This window comes from Chenopodium quinoa, unplaced genomic scaffold, assembly GCF_001683475.1.
Source record: "Chenopodium quinoa cultivar QQ74 unplaced genomic scaffold, ASM168347v1, whole genome shotgun sequence".
Taxonomy (NCBI): domain Eukaryota; kingdom Viridiplantae; phylum Streptophyta; class Magnoliopsida; order Caryophyllales; family Amaranthaceae; genus Chenopodium; species Chenopodium quinoa.
In genome coordinates, this window is record NW_018742726.1 from 2583898 (window position 1) to 2603092 (window position 19195).

Consider the following 19195-nt stretch of genomic DNA (forward strand, 5'->3'; position numbering starts at 1 on the left):
ACAGGACTTTCAGGTGTAAGATGGCGTACATGATGGAAAGTGAGGTGGGAGGAAATTTTTTATTTTTTATTTTTTTGGGATAGGGGTAAGGGACTAGGGAGAATGAAATCTGAAGGATTTGAAAAGCAAATCAAAACAGCAACTTTAACCAACTAGATATTTTCCTAGCAATAGAATCTTGGAATTGGTTACAAACTTAATTACAATCGACCCCATTTTTATACACTTACATAGTTCAATGCATTTCCCTCTTAAGTTCGAAGACTTCAAACCACATAGGCTCTTTAATGTGATCTTTCGAAGATATTGAGCTAGTTAATTGGAGGCTTGAAGAACTTGTGTGTTTTAAAATGAATGTCTACATATTAATTTTTATTATTCATTGTTTTTCTTAAGCTTTGATGTAGTTGTAGCATAAATGATTAAAATTTAAAATTGCATAATATGTTGAACTTGTTAAGAAGTACTAGGAATTTAGTAGAATCTTTAAAAGAATGTCAATAATGGAGTTTACAGATATTGAGAATTTTCCTAAATGTGGCGTTTAAGTTACAGGCATATCAAAAAGTTCTATCTGTTTATTGCATTTCAATGCTTACTCAACTGCTTTTTAGCTCTTGAGTTTTATTTTTATGCAAAGTTATGGGGTAGATTATATATTTAATCTGTAATCGCAATCTTTGCACCATTTGTAAGATGTGGAGTCTTTTGAATGTCAGCTTACTTTGATTTATGACCTCTTTTTAGATTTGGTTTTAAACAAGATTATGTCTAAATTGATTTAGGTCCGAACTCTAAATTGTTGATTTGAACACAGTCATTGTTTGTCGTAGTGGCTTTGCTTTGCTGGCCTAAATTGATTTAGGGTGTCCAAAGTCCAAACTCTAAATTGTTGAAGTGACAGATTATGTCTAAATCTAACTGTTATCGAAACTGATAAACTGAATTTAGATTAAAAAAAATGGCCTTAATTTATTGTGTGTCAATCAATGTCTGAGGTTTTGGGTTTCTCATTTTTGTTGTCCTCACATTAGTTTGAGCTATATTTGGTCTAATTTATGACCTTCATGATCACTCGTAGTCGGAATTGGTTTGCTTCATCTGCCAAAATTTGATATAGGAAATATTTAATTTAGCTGTTACTATTTAATTGAATTAAATTTTGATATACTGTACTTAATTGAATTTAAATGTGCTGAATTTTTAGCTTTATTGTAATGAACCTAAATTGTCTGAATTACCCAGAAAGTTGAAAATAGCACACCGTTAGTATCTTGTTTCAATGCAACATTTGTATCCTTGAGTAAATTTGACTTATGTGCTTATCAATAATGCATTTTGATTTATTTGCTTTAATGCAGTTTCAATTATACTGCTGTTCCTTTGGATGGTGTATTTTGAATTCTTGTTTATTTATACTCGGTTATTGTTGTATTATAAGGTTTCAATGTCAAGCCCAGGAAACTTAATGCTTTAATGCAGTTTCAAGTTTACAACTTATTGTTGTAAGTGCTGTTACTTTGGAGGGTGTATTTTAAATCCTGTTTATTTATACTCGGTTTTTGTTGTACTATAAGGTTTCAATGTCAAGCCTAGGGAACCGAAGGTGTATTAAAAAAAAAGTAGACCACATCAGTAAGCTACCAGATACAATTCTATGCTATATATTATCTTTTCTCACTACAAAGTCTGCTGTTAAGACCAGCATATTGTCTAGAAGATGGAAGTATGTATGGACCAAAGTTCCCGCTCTTGACTTCACTGAGGTAACTAATATTTCGAGGTCTAGACGGCTCTCTTTGGAGCAAAAGATATGTTTCAAGAATTGCATGGATAAGGTTCTTCTTCATAATGATGCATCCTATGTCCAATGATTTTGTTTGGATGTTGATGCCTTTTATGTCAATTCATGGCTGATTGCCGCATCAAGGCGTGAAATGCATGAGATAGATATCGTCCTTGACTATTAGTTGGATGCATGTTGTCTACCTCCCAAGGTTTCTTTTTAGTGACAAACTCGCGGTTTTAAAGCTGCAAGGGCCAATAAGTATCAGTGCCTCGGTGTCTTTCCATTTACCAAACCTGGAAACCATCCATCTCAGTGTGCTAAAGTTTCCTGGTGATGAATTCATGAAAAAGTTGTCATCCAGCTGCCCTGTTCTTAGGGAGCTGCACATTATCAACTGTTATGTCAAAGCTACAATCTGTGTGGAGTCCTTATCCCTAAAATCATTAATAAGAAAAACTCGTACTTCTCAAGAGAAGGTATCTATTGCTATTAAAACACCAAACCTTACATACCTTGTTCTTGATGAGTATCGGGTATCAGTTGACATTGGAGAGATGAGATCACTCAATAAAGCAGAAGTCAATTTTTTTGTCAGTGATTTTCAAGTAGAGGAGCTTTTAACAAAAGTTTCTGGGGTAAAATATTTGCACTTAAGACCTGAAGTAAGCTTAACCTCTATCATCTTTTTATTTACAAGTATTATCTTTATGCAGCTAGTTGTTGTTTGGTGTTGATAAATTTCTAATGCTAGCAAGGATTGTTTTTGGTTTTACACTTTACAGGCATTGTTAATATTAAAAGAGCTACCAGTCTTTCCAAATTTGATCTGGTTAAAGTCTTACGCTGGGAAGAAGTTGTCTAAGCCATTGCATTCCGCTCCGAAGTTGAAATCGTTGATTATCCTATATGTAAGCACGTTTTATGTGATTTTCACAGCTTCTGTTTTTTTTTTTTTTAATTTTTTTTTATTATTATTTTTTTTTTAATGTTTTGTGCCATGGTTCGTATTAGTTTTAAAACTGTGGGTTTTATTCATCAGTTTAATGAGGATTTACCCTTCGATCCCAAATTTGCACCCGAGCATCTGCCATGCCTTGAAAGTGTTGAAATCTGTAGCTTCTGTGGTAATCCAGAAGAACTCGACATTGTAGCATACTTTTTGAAGGCTGCAACTGCTTTGAAGAAGATGAAAATCATCTTTGATTGTTGTATTTCTGAAGTTACTACTCTTTTGTCTGTTTTTCAGGAGTTATTAGATATTCCTAGATCTTCAGCTGTTTGTCAAATTAAAATTTCTAAACCCGACCTGTAATGGTCATTCTGCACGGCAAACATTGAATCTTTTGGCTCATTTTGTTTGAATTATTCGAAAATGATATACATATTCTTCAGGGCTATATATAAGAAAGCTTAAAAAGGATATACTTCGTATTAAAAATATAGTAGATTAACAATAACTTTTTTTAACCAAAAAAAATTAGGCGAACTGGAGATTTTCTTACCGGTTCAGCTTGAATCCTATGCTCACTACAACTTTAATCTCATGTTCGCTATCATACATTCATACCCAACGAAAGATGTTCACTATCATGACCGACTGATTATTAAACTTGCTACTGGTAAAAAAATGAGCAAAAAAGTATTTTTTTTTTTTTTTCCTCTTGGACTAACAAAATTGTCAACGTAGGGTAATATTGTAATAAGGACTAATAACTGTAAAATCATTTCACTAGCTATACAATTTGCTCATTTATGCAAATGTACAAATTTGACAACCATTCGAGAGACATTTTTTATTCTAAAAACAATATATTATTTCGTATTTAAAAATGATATAATAGTGATTATTGAAATAACTATTCAAACAATAGGTCAAGTTGAGTTTCACCGGAGCACTTTTTTTTTTTTTTGGTGTTCCATCCGGTTCACCCTTTGGGCTAATCCGGATTCAGAAATCAGTTATGGGTGGTTAGGTTCCAGTCCCCTCTCAATTGCTGTTGTGGGAGATTGAACACGCGATCCTCCCTACCAAGTGCAGTCTCAATCATCACTGCACCAACAATCAATTGGTCATCAGAGCACTTTAAAACACATGTCAAATAATTTTTATGTATGTACATGTACCAATACTAAACTATGAATAAACTCCCTAATTTCTAATTCGAGTTGTCTACATGTGAAAAAAAAAAGTACAATAATATGAGTTGATCAAACAACTACCAACTAACCTAACAGGACTAGAACTCCTAAAACAACCGACAAATTCGGATTAGTTCAAGCCAACTAGCCAAGTTTCGAGCTAAAACATGCTCGTGTTTAGATTATAATAACTTTGTTCTGGACCCAAGATCAATTAAATTTATATGACACGTGTACTTACATGTCATAGCCGGATCCCACCTCACAGAATGTCCTCTGACATTAATCCGATCGTTTAATTAGGTTTTCATTATGAAGAAATTTCTGAAATTCTGCAAATTAAATCTCAAACGAATTCTAATTAGGAGGATTTCTCGGGGTCTAGGAACTTTGGTCCAAATGGACTCTAGGGAAGGGTAGAAAAGTAATTGTCTTTTTTATTGAAGAGAAAAAGTTAAGTGGTGGATCCCCTGTTCTGATCTTGTCTGCCGGAGTAAATTGTCGAAATTAAAGTGGTGGACCCCCCTCCTGAATATTGTCGACTGGAGTATCAATTCATTTACTTCAGAAAAAGTACATTCCATTGGTATGTCTTATCTACCATGCAAGTTGGAATATATACCAACAGGGCATGATACCATACTAATCAGATAGGTTTTGATACCATACCACCAGGGACGGGGTAGTACAATTTTTGAACATAATAGTGTAAACCACTATAATAATTCTTATAAAATCAAGACAACATAACAAGTGTTACACAATAACATAATAAGTCTTGCACAATAACATAATAAGTCTTACATAATAAGTCTTAAACAATAACATAATCAAGAGAACATAAAAAGTCTAATTACACGATAATTCGGAAGCATAAAATTTAATTAACTATTACCGTGCATTACAAGTAGTCGAATGTCAAAGGGTGGATAATCAAAGGTTTCCATTCTCCAAATATTCCAAGATATGCGCAACGTGGCTGCATAGAATACACGAAGGCTTAACATTAGACGATACCAACCATTTAAGTAAACCCATACCAACGTACATGTTAATCTGTTTATTAGTATTATTAACAGAGATGGATATACCAACAGTAAGTAAACCCATATCGACGTACATGTTAATCTGTTTATCGGTATTATTAACAGAGATAGATATACCAACAGTTAGTAAACTCATACCAACATAAATATTAATAGGTATAGTCGTATTATTAACAGAGATAGTTATACTTAACTCCACAAAAAATTAGAAGCCGGAAAATTCTGAAAAATAAAGTGCACTAACCTCTTCAATTCGACTACCACCATCATCGCTCCAACCATCAACACAAAGCATCTTCGTTCACTTACAGCTACCGCAAAACTATTTCACCTTCCAGATCTGAGAAAACTAATTCCCAAAACAAAAAAATAACGAACACCCAGCTGACGAATATCCGATTTGATTCGCAAATTAAAATTACATAACTCCTAACAATGAATTAGAAGGAATTTAATGGGAAACCAAATTATTTTGCTGATTTTTATCGTTTGCAAAAAAAAAAATTTGGGAATCAAAAATTTTGTGAATTGGGGGGAAGAATGAGAAAATTTTGGGACAAAATATGACACACAAGACCAACATTATTGTCCTCCTTTTTTTTTTAAAGCTTTTAAATTGTTGATTGCACACATAGGTGGGGCCCACCCTTCCCTAGAGTCCATTTGGACCAAAGTTCCTAGAGCCTCAGAATTTCTCTTCTAATTAGCCCTAATTAATCTTTATCAAAATTCTAATATGCTTTAAAAATTCAATGGAGTAACAAGCTTTTGCTAAACCCTAATTATTTTTTTGTTGGGAATATCAAATTTAGCTAAATTATGTTAATTATCTATTTTCTCAGTACTTTTGATGCTTTCATAAGCTAAATTTGTTAAATTTTTATTGGAATTTGATAGTGGTTTTGCATAGTATGAATAGGTTTTCATAAGGCGAATTGACTAAATTAACTTTTTTTATTTTTAATCTTTTGTTGCTGCTGTTGAAATCTTATAATTAGCTGATTTTATTGCTTAAGGAAAAGTCCTAAAAACTAATTTGTGGAGATAGGAAATGGTGTGAGGTGAATGAAAGATGGATAAATAAATTCTTAGGAAGTATTTGGTTTGCGGGTTTGTTTGGATGCAAACACGAAGGGAAAACCCGCTCCCTAGTTACTAGTTAAGTATTTGGTTAACTTAGATTTTGTTTTGTTGGATGGAAATTTTATAGTGGATTGCTAAACATCGCCCGCAAATCTCCACATAAAGCCCACAAACTTATATTGAAGTTACAATATTGCCCTTGACCTTAAAAAAAACACAACCTCAATAAAAATCAAAGTACGGGGATGTCGAGGCTCGTGGCGGCAAGGTGGTTGGCTCGTGGCGGCAAGGTAGTGGTGGCTCGTGGCGGCAAGGTGGTGGTGGCGCCAGGTCCGTCAGCCACGTCCACCGGCCTGGCGTCTGGGCAGGACGCCCAGCCACGGTGAGTAGCGTTTGGGACAGGCGCTAGTCACTGTGGATGGGCGTCCTGCCCAGACGCCAGGCCGGTGGACGTGGCTGCCGGACCTGGCGCCACCACCATCCACGGGCCGTCCTGGCCAGGCGCCCCAGCTGCCTTAAATTTTTTTTTTTTTTATTTTTTTTTTTTTTGGAAAATCAGAAAAATTTTCTAATTTTTTTTTTAATGTGTTTGATTTTTTTTTTTAATAATTATTAATTTTATGTGTTATTTTTTATAAGTCTAGTATATATATTTTTTATAAAATCAACTAAAAAACATAAATTTCCACATCCTAAATCAAAACATAAATTTAATAAACATAATTTAAAAAAAAAAAGGCAAAAAAAAAAAAAATTAAAAAGTAAGGGCGACGTCCAAACCAGACGCCAGTGCACTGGTGGTGGCGCCTGGCCTGGACGCCAGTGCACTGGTTGAGGCGCCTGGGCTAGACGCCAGTGCACTGGTTGTGGCGTCTGGCCTGGACGCCAGTGCACTGGTTGTGGCGCCTTGCCTGGACGTCCTTGCCATGGTTCCGGCGTCCAAACTAGGCACCACCTCGTTTTCCGTCGAAGACGACGTATCTCCGGCGACCCTCGCCTCTCCGGCCTCCCTGGGCAACCCAATACGACTCCACATTTGTTAGATCGAGATTTGTTCACTTTGGGTACGATTTTAGAAATGGGCAAAATTGTCAAACCATGTCTAATTTGTGGGCTTTATGTGGAGATTTGCGGGCGATGTTTAACAAATCCCATTTTATATGGCTAGACTTGGTTCTGGTGTAAACAAATTGGTTCACTATTACCCATGGATAGAGGATGGGAGAGAATAAGTCATTAAAGATTTATAGGTAATTTGCAATTCTAGCCGAACTTGGTAGAGCAAGACTCTCATGCTTAAAATAGCGGCAAGTGATGGGAGGCGGAAGGAACTAAGGAGGCTGAAGTTAAAAGAATTTTAAAATCCATAATAGCAATTGTAAGTTTGTAACCAACTAGGTTTTTTTTTTTTTTTTTTTTTTTGAAAAAAAGGAATCATGGAATAGGTTGAATTGACCTCAATGCTCTACTTTATTAATTAAGAATACTTGTACCATTCATGGGTTGGAGCAGGCTTGTGTCGTTATAGAAACATCATACCTTGCATACCTGTGTCTTCATGAGTTTTTGTTATCATCAATTGACATTGGAAATATGACTTCACTCATTGAAGCAGATCTCTGTTTAGACCATATTGTTCTTGATCAAGTAGAAAAGGTTTTAACAAAAGTTTCCGGGGCAGAAACTTTGCAATTAAGATTTGAAGTAAGCTTAACCTCGATCCTCGTCTTTATTATTTATTACTTCGTATTTTCATTCAATTTGTTTTTGTTTGTTGTTGGTAAATTTCTAAGGCTTTCAAGGATTGTTTATTAAATTTACAGGTCTTCCTAATTGTAACGGAGCTACCAGCCTTTCCAAATTTGACCTGGTTAGAGTATGGAGCTAACGAGGAGTTGTCTAAGACTTATTACTTTATTTTATTTTAGGAAAATTTAATGAGAATAGTTTAACCTTTGCCCCGTTTTCGCACAATAATACTTTTCGATTAACCCTGTATAATCCTAAGTTTACTACTTATTTTCTCGTAGCAAACCTATTTGACCAATACCTAAACTTCAGGTAACTTTTTTTTTTTTCTTAATTTTTTTTCCTCCTTCCTCGACATTGATGTTAGCTCCAACCATTAACAATGACTTCCTTGAACCTTCCCGCCACCACCTCACCTCCCCATCAACCTACCCCATTTTCCCGTCAACCAGCTCGCCCCAGTACTCTATCCCCTCCTTGTCAATCAGCCCGCTCCATGCCCTCCCTTCCTAATCAGCCTGCTACCACAACGTTGTGACCCACACACACTGCTTGCTCCCCTTGTTCTCCCTCATCACACTCCACTTACCACCGCATCCGACCACCTCTCTGTTGGCCACCTCAATGGAACTATTGGGGGTGGGTCGTGGGTTGGGGGTAGGGTGGGTCATGGTCGCCGGTGGGGTGGGGGTGGGGGTAGGTCATGGTCGCCGGTGGGGTGGGGGTGGGGGTGGGGGTGGGTGGGTCATGGTCGCCGGTGGAGGTGGGGGTTGGTTATGTTGGTTGTGGGGTGGGTCATGGTTGCCGGTGGGGGTGGGTTATGTTGGGCGTGATGCTGGTGTTAATAGTGCCCATAGAAGTGGTGGTGGTGGACGGGGTTAATGGTGCCCATGAAAGGGGATAAGAAAGATAGGAGGGTAGGGGATGGAGGAGAAGAAAGGAATTTCTTTATTTTAATTATTAGAATTAAAAGATTAAAGTAAAAAAAAAAAAAGTTAACCAATAAGAATGTGACACCTGGATGGTAACCGGTTATAATGGGTATGGTAATCTCCTAGGGTTGTCGGGAGAAAATGGATTGTAAACTTGGGATTATTTAGAGTTAATCGAAAGGTTGGATTATTTTGAGAGAACGGGGTAAAGATTGGATTGTTCTCGTTAAATTTTCCTTTTATCTATTTGTTGTGCCAAGACTTGTACTTTATTACATGTAAAAGTTTGGGTTTCAATCATCAGTTTGACTGTGGTGACGACTCCGATCCCGAATTTGCGCCCAAGCATCTGCCATGCCTTGAAACCGTAGAAATTCGTGGCTTCACTGGTCTAGTAAAAGAACTCGACACAGCATCATACTTTTTGAAGGCTGCATCAGCTTTGAAGGAGATGAAAATCAACTTTCGTCTTTGTGCTACTGATAATGATGTTACTAGTTTTTATCAGGGGTTATTGGATCTTCCTAGATCCTCAGCTGTTTGTCGAGTTAAAATCACCAATCCATTTTGCTGTAAATTAGTGAAGCGGAATTAATCCCTACCAGTTAAGGGATTCTTCTGCACTGTATGTCTGTATCTGTGGAACATGAACTAAACAATAGATCAATGTTGGACATATATTTAGTCTTTTGGTTCTTTTTTTTTTTTCTTTCTGTTTTAATCAATGATATCATTCTTTATCTGTAAAAATCGATTTAATCATTAATATGTAAATAACACTTTTAGTTTTATGAAAATTAGGCGAACTTGAGACTTTGTTACGTGGGGAAAATGATAAAATGTCATTAGAGATTGAGACATCTTTGAGATTTCTTAGAAGCAAGATGTTATCTGATTAAAAAATGCTCTTAATCACTAACCTGAATCCCTAGACACTATATCATGTTATTCATGTATCCTTCTTGCAACCTGGAAGATTTTTTTGAATTTATACATGATGTATAGCATTGTAATTATATGAATTGAAGGGATATGTTGGTACCATAACTGGTCAAACAATGGGTCGTTGAGTTTGATTAGGACTGAATACTCTTGAATCGTGACGTTTTATAAGTTAGTAGTAATACAAAGCTATGTTAAATCTCTTATTAGAGTATGTATATCATCGAGAAAACACATAACAGATACAAGTAGACCGATATTAGTGTTGATCAAACAACAAACAATCGACCAACCACTTCATAAGCAACCGACAAGTTTGAATCAGGCCAAGCTAAGTTTATTCACGTTCAAGGTGTTCCGAGTATAAAATATAATTTCCATAATAAATTGTTTTGGACCCACAATCGATGTGATTCATCCCAACCATCTAGTGAAATTACAAATCTACCCTTTTCCACACAATTCTCTATGCAATGTAGACAGTCAGCAGATCCCCTCACCTAGCCCATTCTTTCCACCATCATCATCATCTAACTCTTTCTATAATTGGTCACATTTTGAGTATATTTTATTTCATACCAACTATAGTATATACTACCATAATATATTAAATTGAAAATCAATCAGTTAGCATATGCCAACTCAAAGTATTCTAACAGTTTCCTTACTTTATTTAAAGCCTTTGAAGTTAGCCCACCACTTCCTCCCTTTCTTCTCACTTCAATTACACAACTTTCCATCTCTAGAAATTTATTCAATCAAATCTGGAATCATCAAAGTATACGCAAATCAAATCAAAATCCAAAAACAGAAAGAAAAAAATTCAGCCTAAAATAATAAAGGGTTTACAAATATGAAGATCCAATGTGATGTTTGTAGCAAAAAAGAAGCTTCTGTTTTTTGTTCAGCAGATGAAGCTGCTCTTTGTGATGTATGTGATCATAGAGTCCATCATGCCAACAAACTCGCCTCGAAACACCACCGTTTCTCCCTTCTACACCCCTCGTCCTCTGATTTCCCACTCTGCGACATTTGCCAGGTAATTTGATCTCAGGTCTTGGGTACAAGTACCACCTCGGAAAATCTTTTTCCCTTTCTATGTTACATGTTACATTATTACTGCTACAAAATATATAACTATTACTGACATATATTTGGGATGCAGGAGAAAAAGGCACTTATATTTTGTCAACAAGATCGAGCAATTTTATGTAGGGAATGTGAACTGCCACTGCACACAGCAAATGAACATACACAAAAGCATAACAGGTTTCTGCTAACTGGGATTAAGCTGTCTGCAGTAATTTCTGACAAAACCAAAAATACTGATACTGTAATTGTTAGCAATGGAAATGGAGGTTACATAGTTCCTGATTTTAAGTCTGTTAAAAAACCCACATCAGTTCCTTCTGAAAAAACCCTGAATTCGGCTGCATCGCTCGTAACCTACAGCAACAGCAGCCCAGTTAGTTCAAACAATAATCAGTTGAACTGTGGTGGATCGACTAGTAATATATCTGAGTATCTGATAGATATGCTACCAGGGTGGCATTTTGAAGATTTGCTTGTTGATTCTGCTGCTCCCTTTGGTTTTTCCAAGGTTTGCTAAATAAATCTCAAATATCTTATTTAATTTTGTGATTATTTATATTTTTCCTAAACAAAATTGACACAATTCATGCAAGTTGAATCAATTCTGTTTAGTTGGATTACCTATAAGAAAATGAATAGTTGCATAGAATACTGCAAGTAATGTTTAACTAACCACCTCAAGTCACATAAAAGTCGCACTTCTGCACAGTAGATATTTATGTGATTTAGAGTGTTTAAGCCTGTTGTATATATACACGTTTTTAAGACAAAAAAATATTGCATGATTGATTTAGATTAATACATGACTTGGGACACTAATTTGACAAATGTAATTTTGATTAGATATTGAGAATATAGGAGTAATTTTTACATTTGTGAGTGCAGAACAATTGTAACAACCACCTTGGTTTTGAGGTGAATGAAGATGTGTTATCATTTTTTGATGTGGAGAATGAAAAGGAATTGACAAGTTCATCAACAAATTCTGAGAATTTTTGGGTACCACAAGCAGCAATTACTAGTAACATGTTTGGTCAGACTACTTCAGAAATTCATCAAATTACAAATGCATCAATTTATGGGACAAAGCAACAGCAACAGCAACAGACAAGTGTCACGGCAACTATGAAATTGAACAGAAAATATTTGAAGGATGATGCTTTTACTGTTCCTCAAATTATTACTAATTCATCTTTAGGGTCTAAGAGAACAAGACCTTCTTGGTAGAATTATGATCTTAATTGAATTTTGTTTTTATAAATTTTGTGTATCTTGTATCTTTTGAAGTGTGTTTAATATGTGCTGAATTTTAGATGGGATTTTATTTGGTCATTTTTTTGTTTGTGTACTAGTAATTATCTTTTTTTTTTTTTTGACAAGAAGTGTACTAGTAATTATTAAGGTGTGGGAAAAATTACCTCCCACTTTGGACATGTTCTTTTATTTAATCGTTTGGGTTGCATCACTCAAGGTTCTAACGCTCTTTTATAGCCTTCATCTTCCCTAATTAATGAGGGTACAATCCCTTGACCATGGAGATTGATAGATAAGTTGTACTCCTACTGAATCACTCTCAATTTAATAACTTAAAAATTTATAACAAAATGATCTGAGACGTTTTGAATTGAGTGTAGTTGTTTAAAATAAAGCATGGGCAATAGAGATAGATCTTTGCAAAATATTTTGCAGTGCTTTATTGTCTTTCTTTATTCAATTGGCTTTTCCAGCCTCAAAGTTTGTTGTATTTTATCTTACAGCTGAGTTGACTATCGCTTTAGTGGAGACACTTTTTTATATTATTCATTATAAAAATATAAACAAGATTGAAACGATAATAAGAACAAGGGATTTTCTAAACTAATTTTATAGTAAGAAAGTTTAAAATTTCCCTTTTAGGATTTACCATTCTCATAGCTAGGGGTGCTAATCGAGTTGAGCAGCTCGCGAACAACTCGAATTCGACTCGGTCAAAACTCGACTCGAGTTGGCTTGATTCGAATTCGACTCGACTTGAGATGTTAACAAGCACGAGTTGAGCAAGCCCTATCTCGACTCGATAAGCTCGTGAGCAACTCAATAATATATTTTATTAATATAGAATTTACAAACAGAGTTACCATGTTTAAACAAATATGACACTTAATAAGAGTTAATTAATATTATCAAAAAAGAAAGAGTAAATCTTCAATAATAAATAAATAATAAAAAAAGAAAACTACATAAAGTGAAACAAAAAAAAATAACGGCTTATAATTTTAGAAAGACCAAAACTTTAACGAGCAGATCGTGAGCTACTCGACTCGACTTGAAACTTTAACGAGCACGAGTCGAGCAGGTTTAATTGGCTCAAAACTTAAGCGAGCACGAGTTGAGCACATGTAAAAAGTTTTCTAGTCGAGTCGAGCACCCCTTAGCTCGTGATCGACTCGCTCGATTAGCACCCCTACTCATAGCTACTTCTATTTTAACGAGTTTTTCATTTATTTGACACTATAAATTAACATGTGCATACAAACACACACAAGACAAATCTCCATTTTCAAGATACCGAGGTTAATTACTAAAGATTGTGAGTTCTTACATGATTGTATAGAAGAAATTTAATAGGTCGGACAACACAATCTTTTGCAAAACTAGTCTTACGACATAAGAAGCTAAGACAAGATAATACTTTCGAAAAGAAAACATATTCCACTCTGTAGCAAGATACCTCATACAAGATTTCGCCTTTAAATAGAGCATCAATATCATCTTCCATATATAAATCACCACATTAAAATATGGGTAATTTAAATTCTAAGTATTATTAGGAAGTGAAAGGTATTTGAGGATGAATATGGTTGATTTCTAAATATTATTAGGAAGTGAAAGGTATTGAGGATGAATATGGTTGATATATACTTGTACTTGATGGATCATAAGACTGACAGATTGATACATGGGTGCAAATTTTGTCAAATGAGACAACACCCTCTTTTTGTCCAAAATGATGTAGGACATGTCTTTCTAGATTAGGACAGGCCAATAAGACTAAAGACTTTTGATAGATTATTATTATGATAAATTATTATAATAATAAAATTTATATTAATGTTAAATTTTGATGAAATGGGATGACCTGGCATTTGATAATTAGCACATTTTTTATTAGATATGGTGGGGGTGAGGAATAGGTCATTTTGTGATAATGTTCCATCATTTTATCTCCATGATATGCTAATAAAGATGCTGTCTCCTCTTTTTATTAGTTGCCTTAATTTGATTAATATAATACTATTTTAATTAGTATTATTGCCTGAATTTTAAGCTATATACTTTATAATTTTCTTGTTGCTCTTTATATTAATTTATCTGGCCCTATGTACATTGTACAGTTTATACCTTGTTTAATACTGCTCAAAAAAATTTTTATTTTAGTTTTGTATGTTTCCCCTTTGAAATTAGAATATTAGTAAATCACACCATACAAAATATTTTAGTTCTCTTGGAATGGCTAAATTGACACCATAGACCATACTTTATGAAAGATTCCCAATCACGGTCTTGCACTCTAGCGAAAAGACATTCCTAATTTACTTCATGTCTCTTACTTATTATAAAAAAAAATAAAAATAAAAGAAAAAAAAATAAAAGATTCCAAATAAAAATATGAAGATCGATATGTATATTAGTTTCGTTATAATAAACCTTAATTATATTATTTCCTTCATCTTATTACATTAGATACACTTGATTGTACGTATCTTTATAGTATAATTAAGATTGTCTTAAACATTATTTTGAAAAAGCATAACTTGGTAATGTATAGGTCCTTAGTATCCTTATATTATAAGGAGTAAAATAGAGATTATAGTCAAAATGTATCAAAGACAACCACATTCACTGATAGGGGGATGATGTAAGTCTTAATTAAAAAGAAGAGGCTATATTTAATCGAGTATGTAAATTATTGTAAAATATCCTTTTATTATATATAATAAAAAAAAAAGAAAAAAAAATAAAAAATTGTACTGTAAAAATTACTTACCCCTTAGCTTGTAAGTACATAGATATTTTTTTGGGTAATTAGTATTATCAATTGAATGTGTTAGGGAGGACAAGTAGGTGTGGAGGGAAATAGACAAGAGATAAGGAAAAGCATGGCAATGCCCTTTTATATGTACATGATATTTATTTCTATTTACTAAGGAATAAATTCAACATCACATCTATATAAATAAATTCTTAGATTGAGATATATAGATCTTAAAGTATAACTACTCTCAGATAGAGATATAACGAGTTGTCGAGTTGTTTTGTTCTCTCCTTTGTTCAAGTACGGAGTACATCATATACAATAGAAAAGTCAAAAGAATAGCTTGTATTATTATGCAAAATCCACATTATATTCATATTATGCGGATACTTTACATTTTATAAATTCTAATATTCATTCCAAGTCATTGTTATTTATCTTATAATAACTACAAGCTTAGCTTGGAAGGGTAGTAGCATAGCAAGCTCAAACATTAAAGAGTTGAGTGTTAAGTAATACTCCACATAATCTAATTACGTAGTATATGATTTTTCTATAAGAAAATTATTTTACTTCGTATTACAACAATGCAAGAAGAAAATAAAGTTATTAAAATACAAGGATTCATGAATATATTAAATATCACACATAAGTTTACAATTATTTTCCAACAACCTGGGTTCAAAAGCTAGTGCATCTTAATAGAAAGACATATTTATAACAATATAGCGTTCACCATCAAAAAACAATACAGCATTGACATTTGATATGGGATAAATAATCTTATTATTGTATTCATTTCATCATGTCATCACGTTGGACAATGTAAAAATAGTAATTTTGAAAATTGCGAAAATCTCATACGTGGCAAGGGCTTGATACTTGATATCATCCTAGATTCATATATAGGTCAAACTAGCCACAAGATTTGAGATGCTAATACCAACTAATTACTATTAATTAAGTATGTAGGGTTACTAGGGTACATCATAATACTCAAAACAAAGTCATAGATCACTTACTAGATACTCCATTTGATTTTTCTATTTATAATATATTACTACGTACTATATTTTTTTTGAACAAATATTACTACGTTTATAAATTACTCAAATAACACCATTTTTTAGTTTTTTTTTGTATTTGTTCGAAAAATGCACACCAAATTTTAGGGACTCTTCATGGTGGTCCATACTCAATTACTCAAATCGAGCTGGTACTAGTGTACTACTTGACCTTTACTAATTCTATTCAAGAAAGGTCAACTATACTTTACATGTGATTAAGTATGTAATTATATGATATAATATGTCAACCATATGATATTATTTTCTTCTAGTTATGTACATTCTTGATTTTTGTTGTACTTTTATGCTTAACATGACATCCTCAATGATGTTAATCGTTCTAAAAGTAGAATCATTGATTTCTAATTTTCTATTATTAGTAATATGCAATCTGTTAACATCTTATTGGTTATTAAAATTGATCTGAGGATTACAATGCTCATTGACTTTATTATTATATGTAATAATACTGGTATTACTAATTTACTATATCATACTCCGTACTAGATAAATGTAATTTATATTAAGATTGATGTACAACTAGTCATACCTTGAATATGTATAATCAACCAAATAATGGTGAAGTTTTCCTTTCAAATCTCTCTATTGTTAGAGAGATTATATTAATTTCTTACAATTTAATCTTTTCATATCTCTCCCCTCGAATTCCCTTCCTTCCTCATTTGCTACCCAAATGAAAGATACTCCATCCCTCTATTTCCTTTCCTTTTATTTTCTTCAATCCAAACAAAGCATTATCTAATCATAGTATCTTAGTTGGTAAAGTAAGTACAGTAGTTAATTAAGTTTATCGCACTCAATATGTTAGCCAGTTAATCTGTGCTAAGTTTACTCAGAGCACGTACAATGGTGGGCTAAAGAATTGCTCATGGGCATTTTGGTGGGCAAGTATGTCATTAATTGTCTTACAATGGTGGGCTAAAGAAAACTTGCCCATGGGCATGTATTAATTTGCCCAAGACTTGGGCAAAATTTGGGATGAATAGTAAGCTGGTGGGCCCCACTTATTAGCTGATACAATTAAAAAAATTTCGGTGGGCTGCATTCAAAACGTTGTGTTTAGGGAAGCAGCAAAGCAGAAGGCGCATCAAAATGATGCGTTTTGGGAAGCGAATTCTGGAAAAAAAAATAAGTTAGTGGACTAACGCGCGTCAGTCCACGGACGAATTGTCTTTCGCCACGTGGCATGTGCAGGCTGCTGGCCAATAAGAAAAATATAGATGTTGGCAACGGTTATAATTTTTGTAATGCAAATTCTGAAAAAAAAATATTTATTAAAAAAAAATACCAACGGTCATAAAATTTAATTCTCTATAAATAGACATGCATTTTGGTATATTTTGGTATAATTTCAGAAATACCATAAATCCTCCATATTCTTTATTTTTATAAATATTCTGAAATTTTAGAAGAAGATTTTTGTTGTATTTCACTGATTTTTAGGTAAATATGATTTTTTTTTTCTTTTTTTTTTTTTTTTGCAAAATTCAGTTATTTATTAAAATTAGTATATATGTGATTTTTTTGCAAATTAAAAAATGTAGTTCATGTAATGTACTTGCAATTATAAATATAATTGTATTTAGAAAGTTGTTGATATTTTGTTCATACATTAATAAATTTGAAGTTAATTTAATTTGAATTTATTTGCCAATTTTTTGGAAATTGGGTTGTTGTTTTATATATGTGAAGTAAATTGTTATGCTAAATTATATTTTATATGTTATTTTTGTATAGGTAGTTAATTTCGTTACATTATATTATGTATTATATGTTTTGTTTATATATTGTTGAACATGAATGTTGTATATTTAATAAATTAAGTGGTATTAGATTATATTTTTTTGATTTGTTGTCATTTTAATTTGTTGTTTAAATTAATCTTTTTAAAAATATTTATTTTTTGTTTTGTGACGTAGAATCTTTTAATGGATCCGAACAACCCAAATTTCCGTCAACAATTTTCTGGTTTTAGTGATGATTTCCTAACTAATCCCGAGTTTCAATTGTTCTTGCAAAGAATGGGAAATACGTCTTTGCAACCACCTCCACAACATCAGATACCCACTGAATTTCCCCTAGAACACTATGATAATGAAGAGCGTACACCTGAAACTGATCATGGTAGCAACACCCAATTCGATGACAGCCAAAAGAAGAGCGTACCAGAGACGCCGCAGTATCCTCCACCAGTTCCCAGACTGGAATCCAACCAGGTTGCTGCACGGTACGAGCGACTCGTGTTTGGTCTATTGCGGAAGATGAAGCTCTGATTGGGTTGGGTTGTACTTGCAGATTAGCGAAGATGCTATTAAAGGTACGAACCAAAAAGCAACTGACCTATGACGCAATGTACACGCAGCATATCAAATGGCTCATGTGGAGAAGCCGCATATACTTCCGCCAAGACCTATAAAGAGTCTGTCGTCGCACTGGAGAAGGTTGGGAGCAGACACACTACAGTGGATATTTTGCTATGATGAAGCGGGTAGACTTCTGGAGGGAGGGAGTGGTTACAACGAAGCTGACCGTATACAAAGTGCATCGAAGCTTTTTCATCTGGCCAAAGGTCACAATTTCAATTTTCCTCACGCAGTTGAAATGCTTAATAAAGATCCAAAGTGGAGGCCAAAGCTGAGATGGTCCTTGTCAAAGAAGGAAAGAAAAGCTGCTTGTGATGTTGAGGAGCAAGGTAGTACTGGAAGTGGGAAGAGGTCGAGAGATGATGTAGGGGATGAAAACCCTACGGATGGTTTTTCATCTGGAGGAATACGACGACCTGATGGTGTAAAGAAAGCAAAGGCCAACCGTAAAGGGAAAGCAGTAGCTACAGAAAGTGGTTCGTCTGACCTTAGCGAACGAATGAAGGAATTCGCTACAATTCGCGAAAGGGAGGCCATTCTGAAGGAAGAGAGGATCAGAATTGAAAAGGATAAGGAACAGAGGAAACGGGAGGAACTTGACATTCATAAGATCAGAACCATGTTTGATATGTTGCAAACTCTAAAGAATTCGCCTACGCCACTCACTCCTCAAGAAGAGGCGTACAAGAATTTTTTACTTGGTAAATTACAAGGCTTTTAAGCATGTTATTGTAGTAGGTCTACGCTTGTATAACTCAAGTTTTTAATTATGCTATTGTAGTTGTTCTATGTTTGTATTAGTTAAGTTTTTAATTATGCGCAATGTGGTCTTTTATTTTTAACTTGTATTAGTGGTGTGTTTAATTTCAATGTCAGATGTAAAATTGTATTCTGATTTTCCAATATTGAATGACAAGTTGTTTAACAAGTTGATTTCAATTGTCATTGTTAATGACA

General features: G+C 34.0%; 2 protein-coding genes across 2 annotated transcripts; both read left to right on the forward strand.

Annotated features, from left to right (window-relative positions):
• Positions 1-1974: 1974 nt before the first annotated feature.
• Positions 1975-3101, forward strand: LOC110723362 (F-box/FBD/LRR-repeat protein At1g78750-like). The gene is made up of 3 exons (XM_021902713.1): positions 1975-2451; positions 2572-2697; positions 2829-3101. The coding sequence occupies exons 1-3, from the start codon at positions 1975-1977 to the stop codon at positions 3099-3101; spliced, it is 876 nt and encodes a 291-aa protein (XP_021758405.1).
• Positions 3102-10264: 7163 nt separating this feature from the next.
• On the forward strand, positions 10265-12237 carry LOC110723321 (B-box zinc finger protein 20-like). Its single transcript, XM_021902669.1, has 3 exons — positions 10265-10719; positions 10846-11280; positions 11658-12237. Exons 1-3 carry the CDS (start codon positions 10534-10536, stop codon positions 11997-11999), a joined length of 963 nt encoding a protein of 320 aa, XP_021758361.1. The 5' UTR covers positions 10265-10533; the 3' UTR covers positions 12000-12237.
• Positions 12238-19195: the final 6958 nt, after the last annotated feature.

Bases quoted from the DNA above. Each gene is read 5' to 3' on its own strand.
- LOC110723362 (XM_021902713.1), top strand. From the start codon at position 1,975: ATGCATGTTGTCTACCTCCCAAGGTTTCTTTTTAGTGACAAACTCGCG. The intron at 2,452-2,571 runs GTAAGCTTAACC...TACACTTTACAG, and splicing joins ATTTGCACTTAAGACCTGAA to GCATTGTTAATATTAAAAGA. The intron at 2,698-2,828 runs GTAAGCACGTTT...TTTATTCATCAG, and splicing joins AATCGTTGATTATCCTATAT to TTTAATGAGGATTTACCCTT.
- LOC110723321 (XM_021902669.1), top strand. From the start codon at position 10,534: ATGAAGATCCAATGTGATGTTTGTAGCAAAAAAGAAGCTTCTGTTTTT. The intron at 10,720-10,845 runs GTAATTTGATCT...TTTGGGATGCAG, and splicing joins CACTCTGCGACATTTGCCAG to GAGAAAAAGGCACTTATATT. The intron at 11,281-11,657 runs GTTTGCTAAATA...TTGTGAGTGCAG, and splicing joins CTCCCTTTGGTTTTTCCAAG to AACAATTGTAACAACCACCT.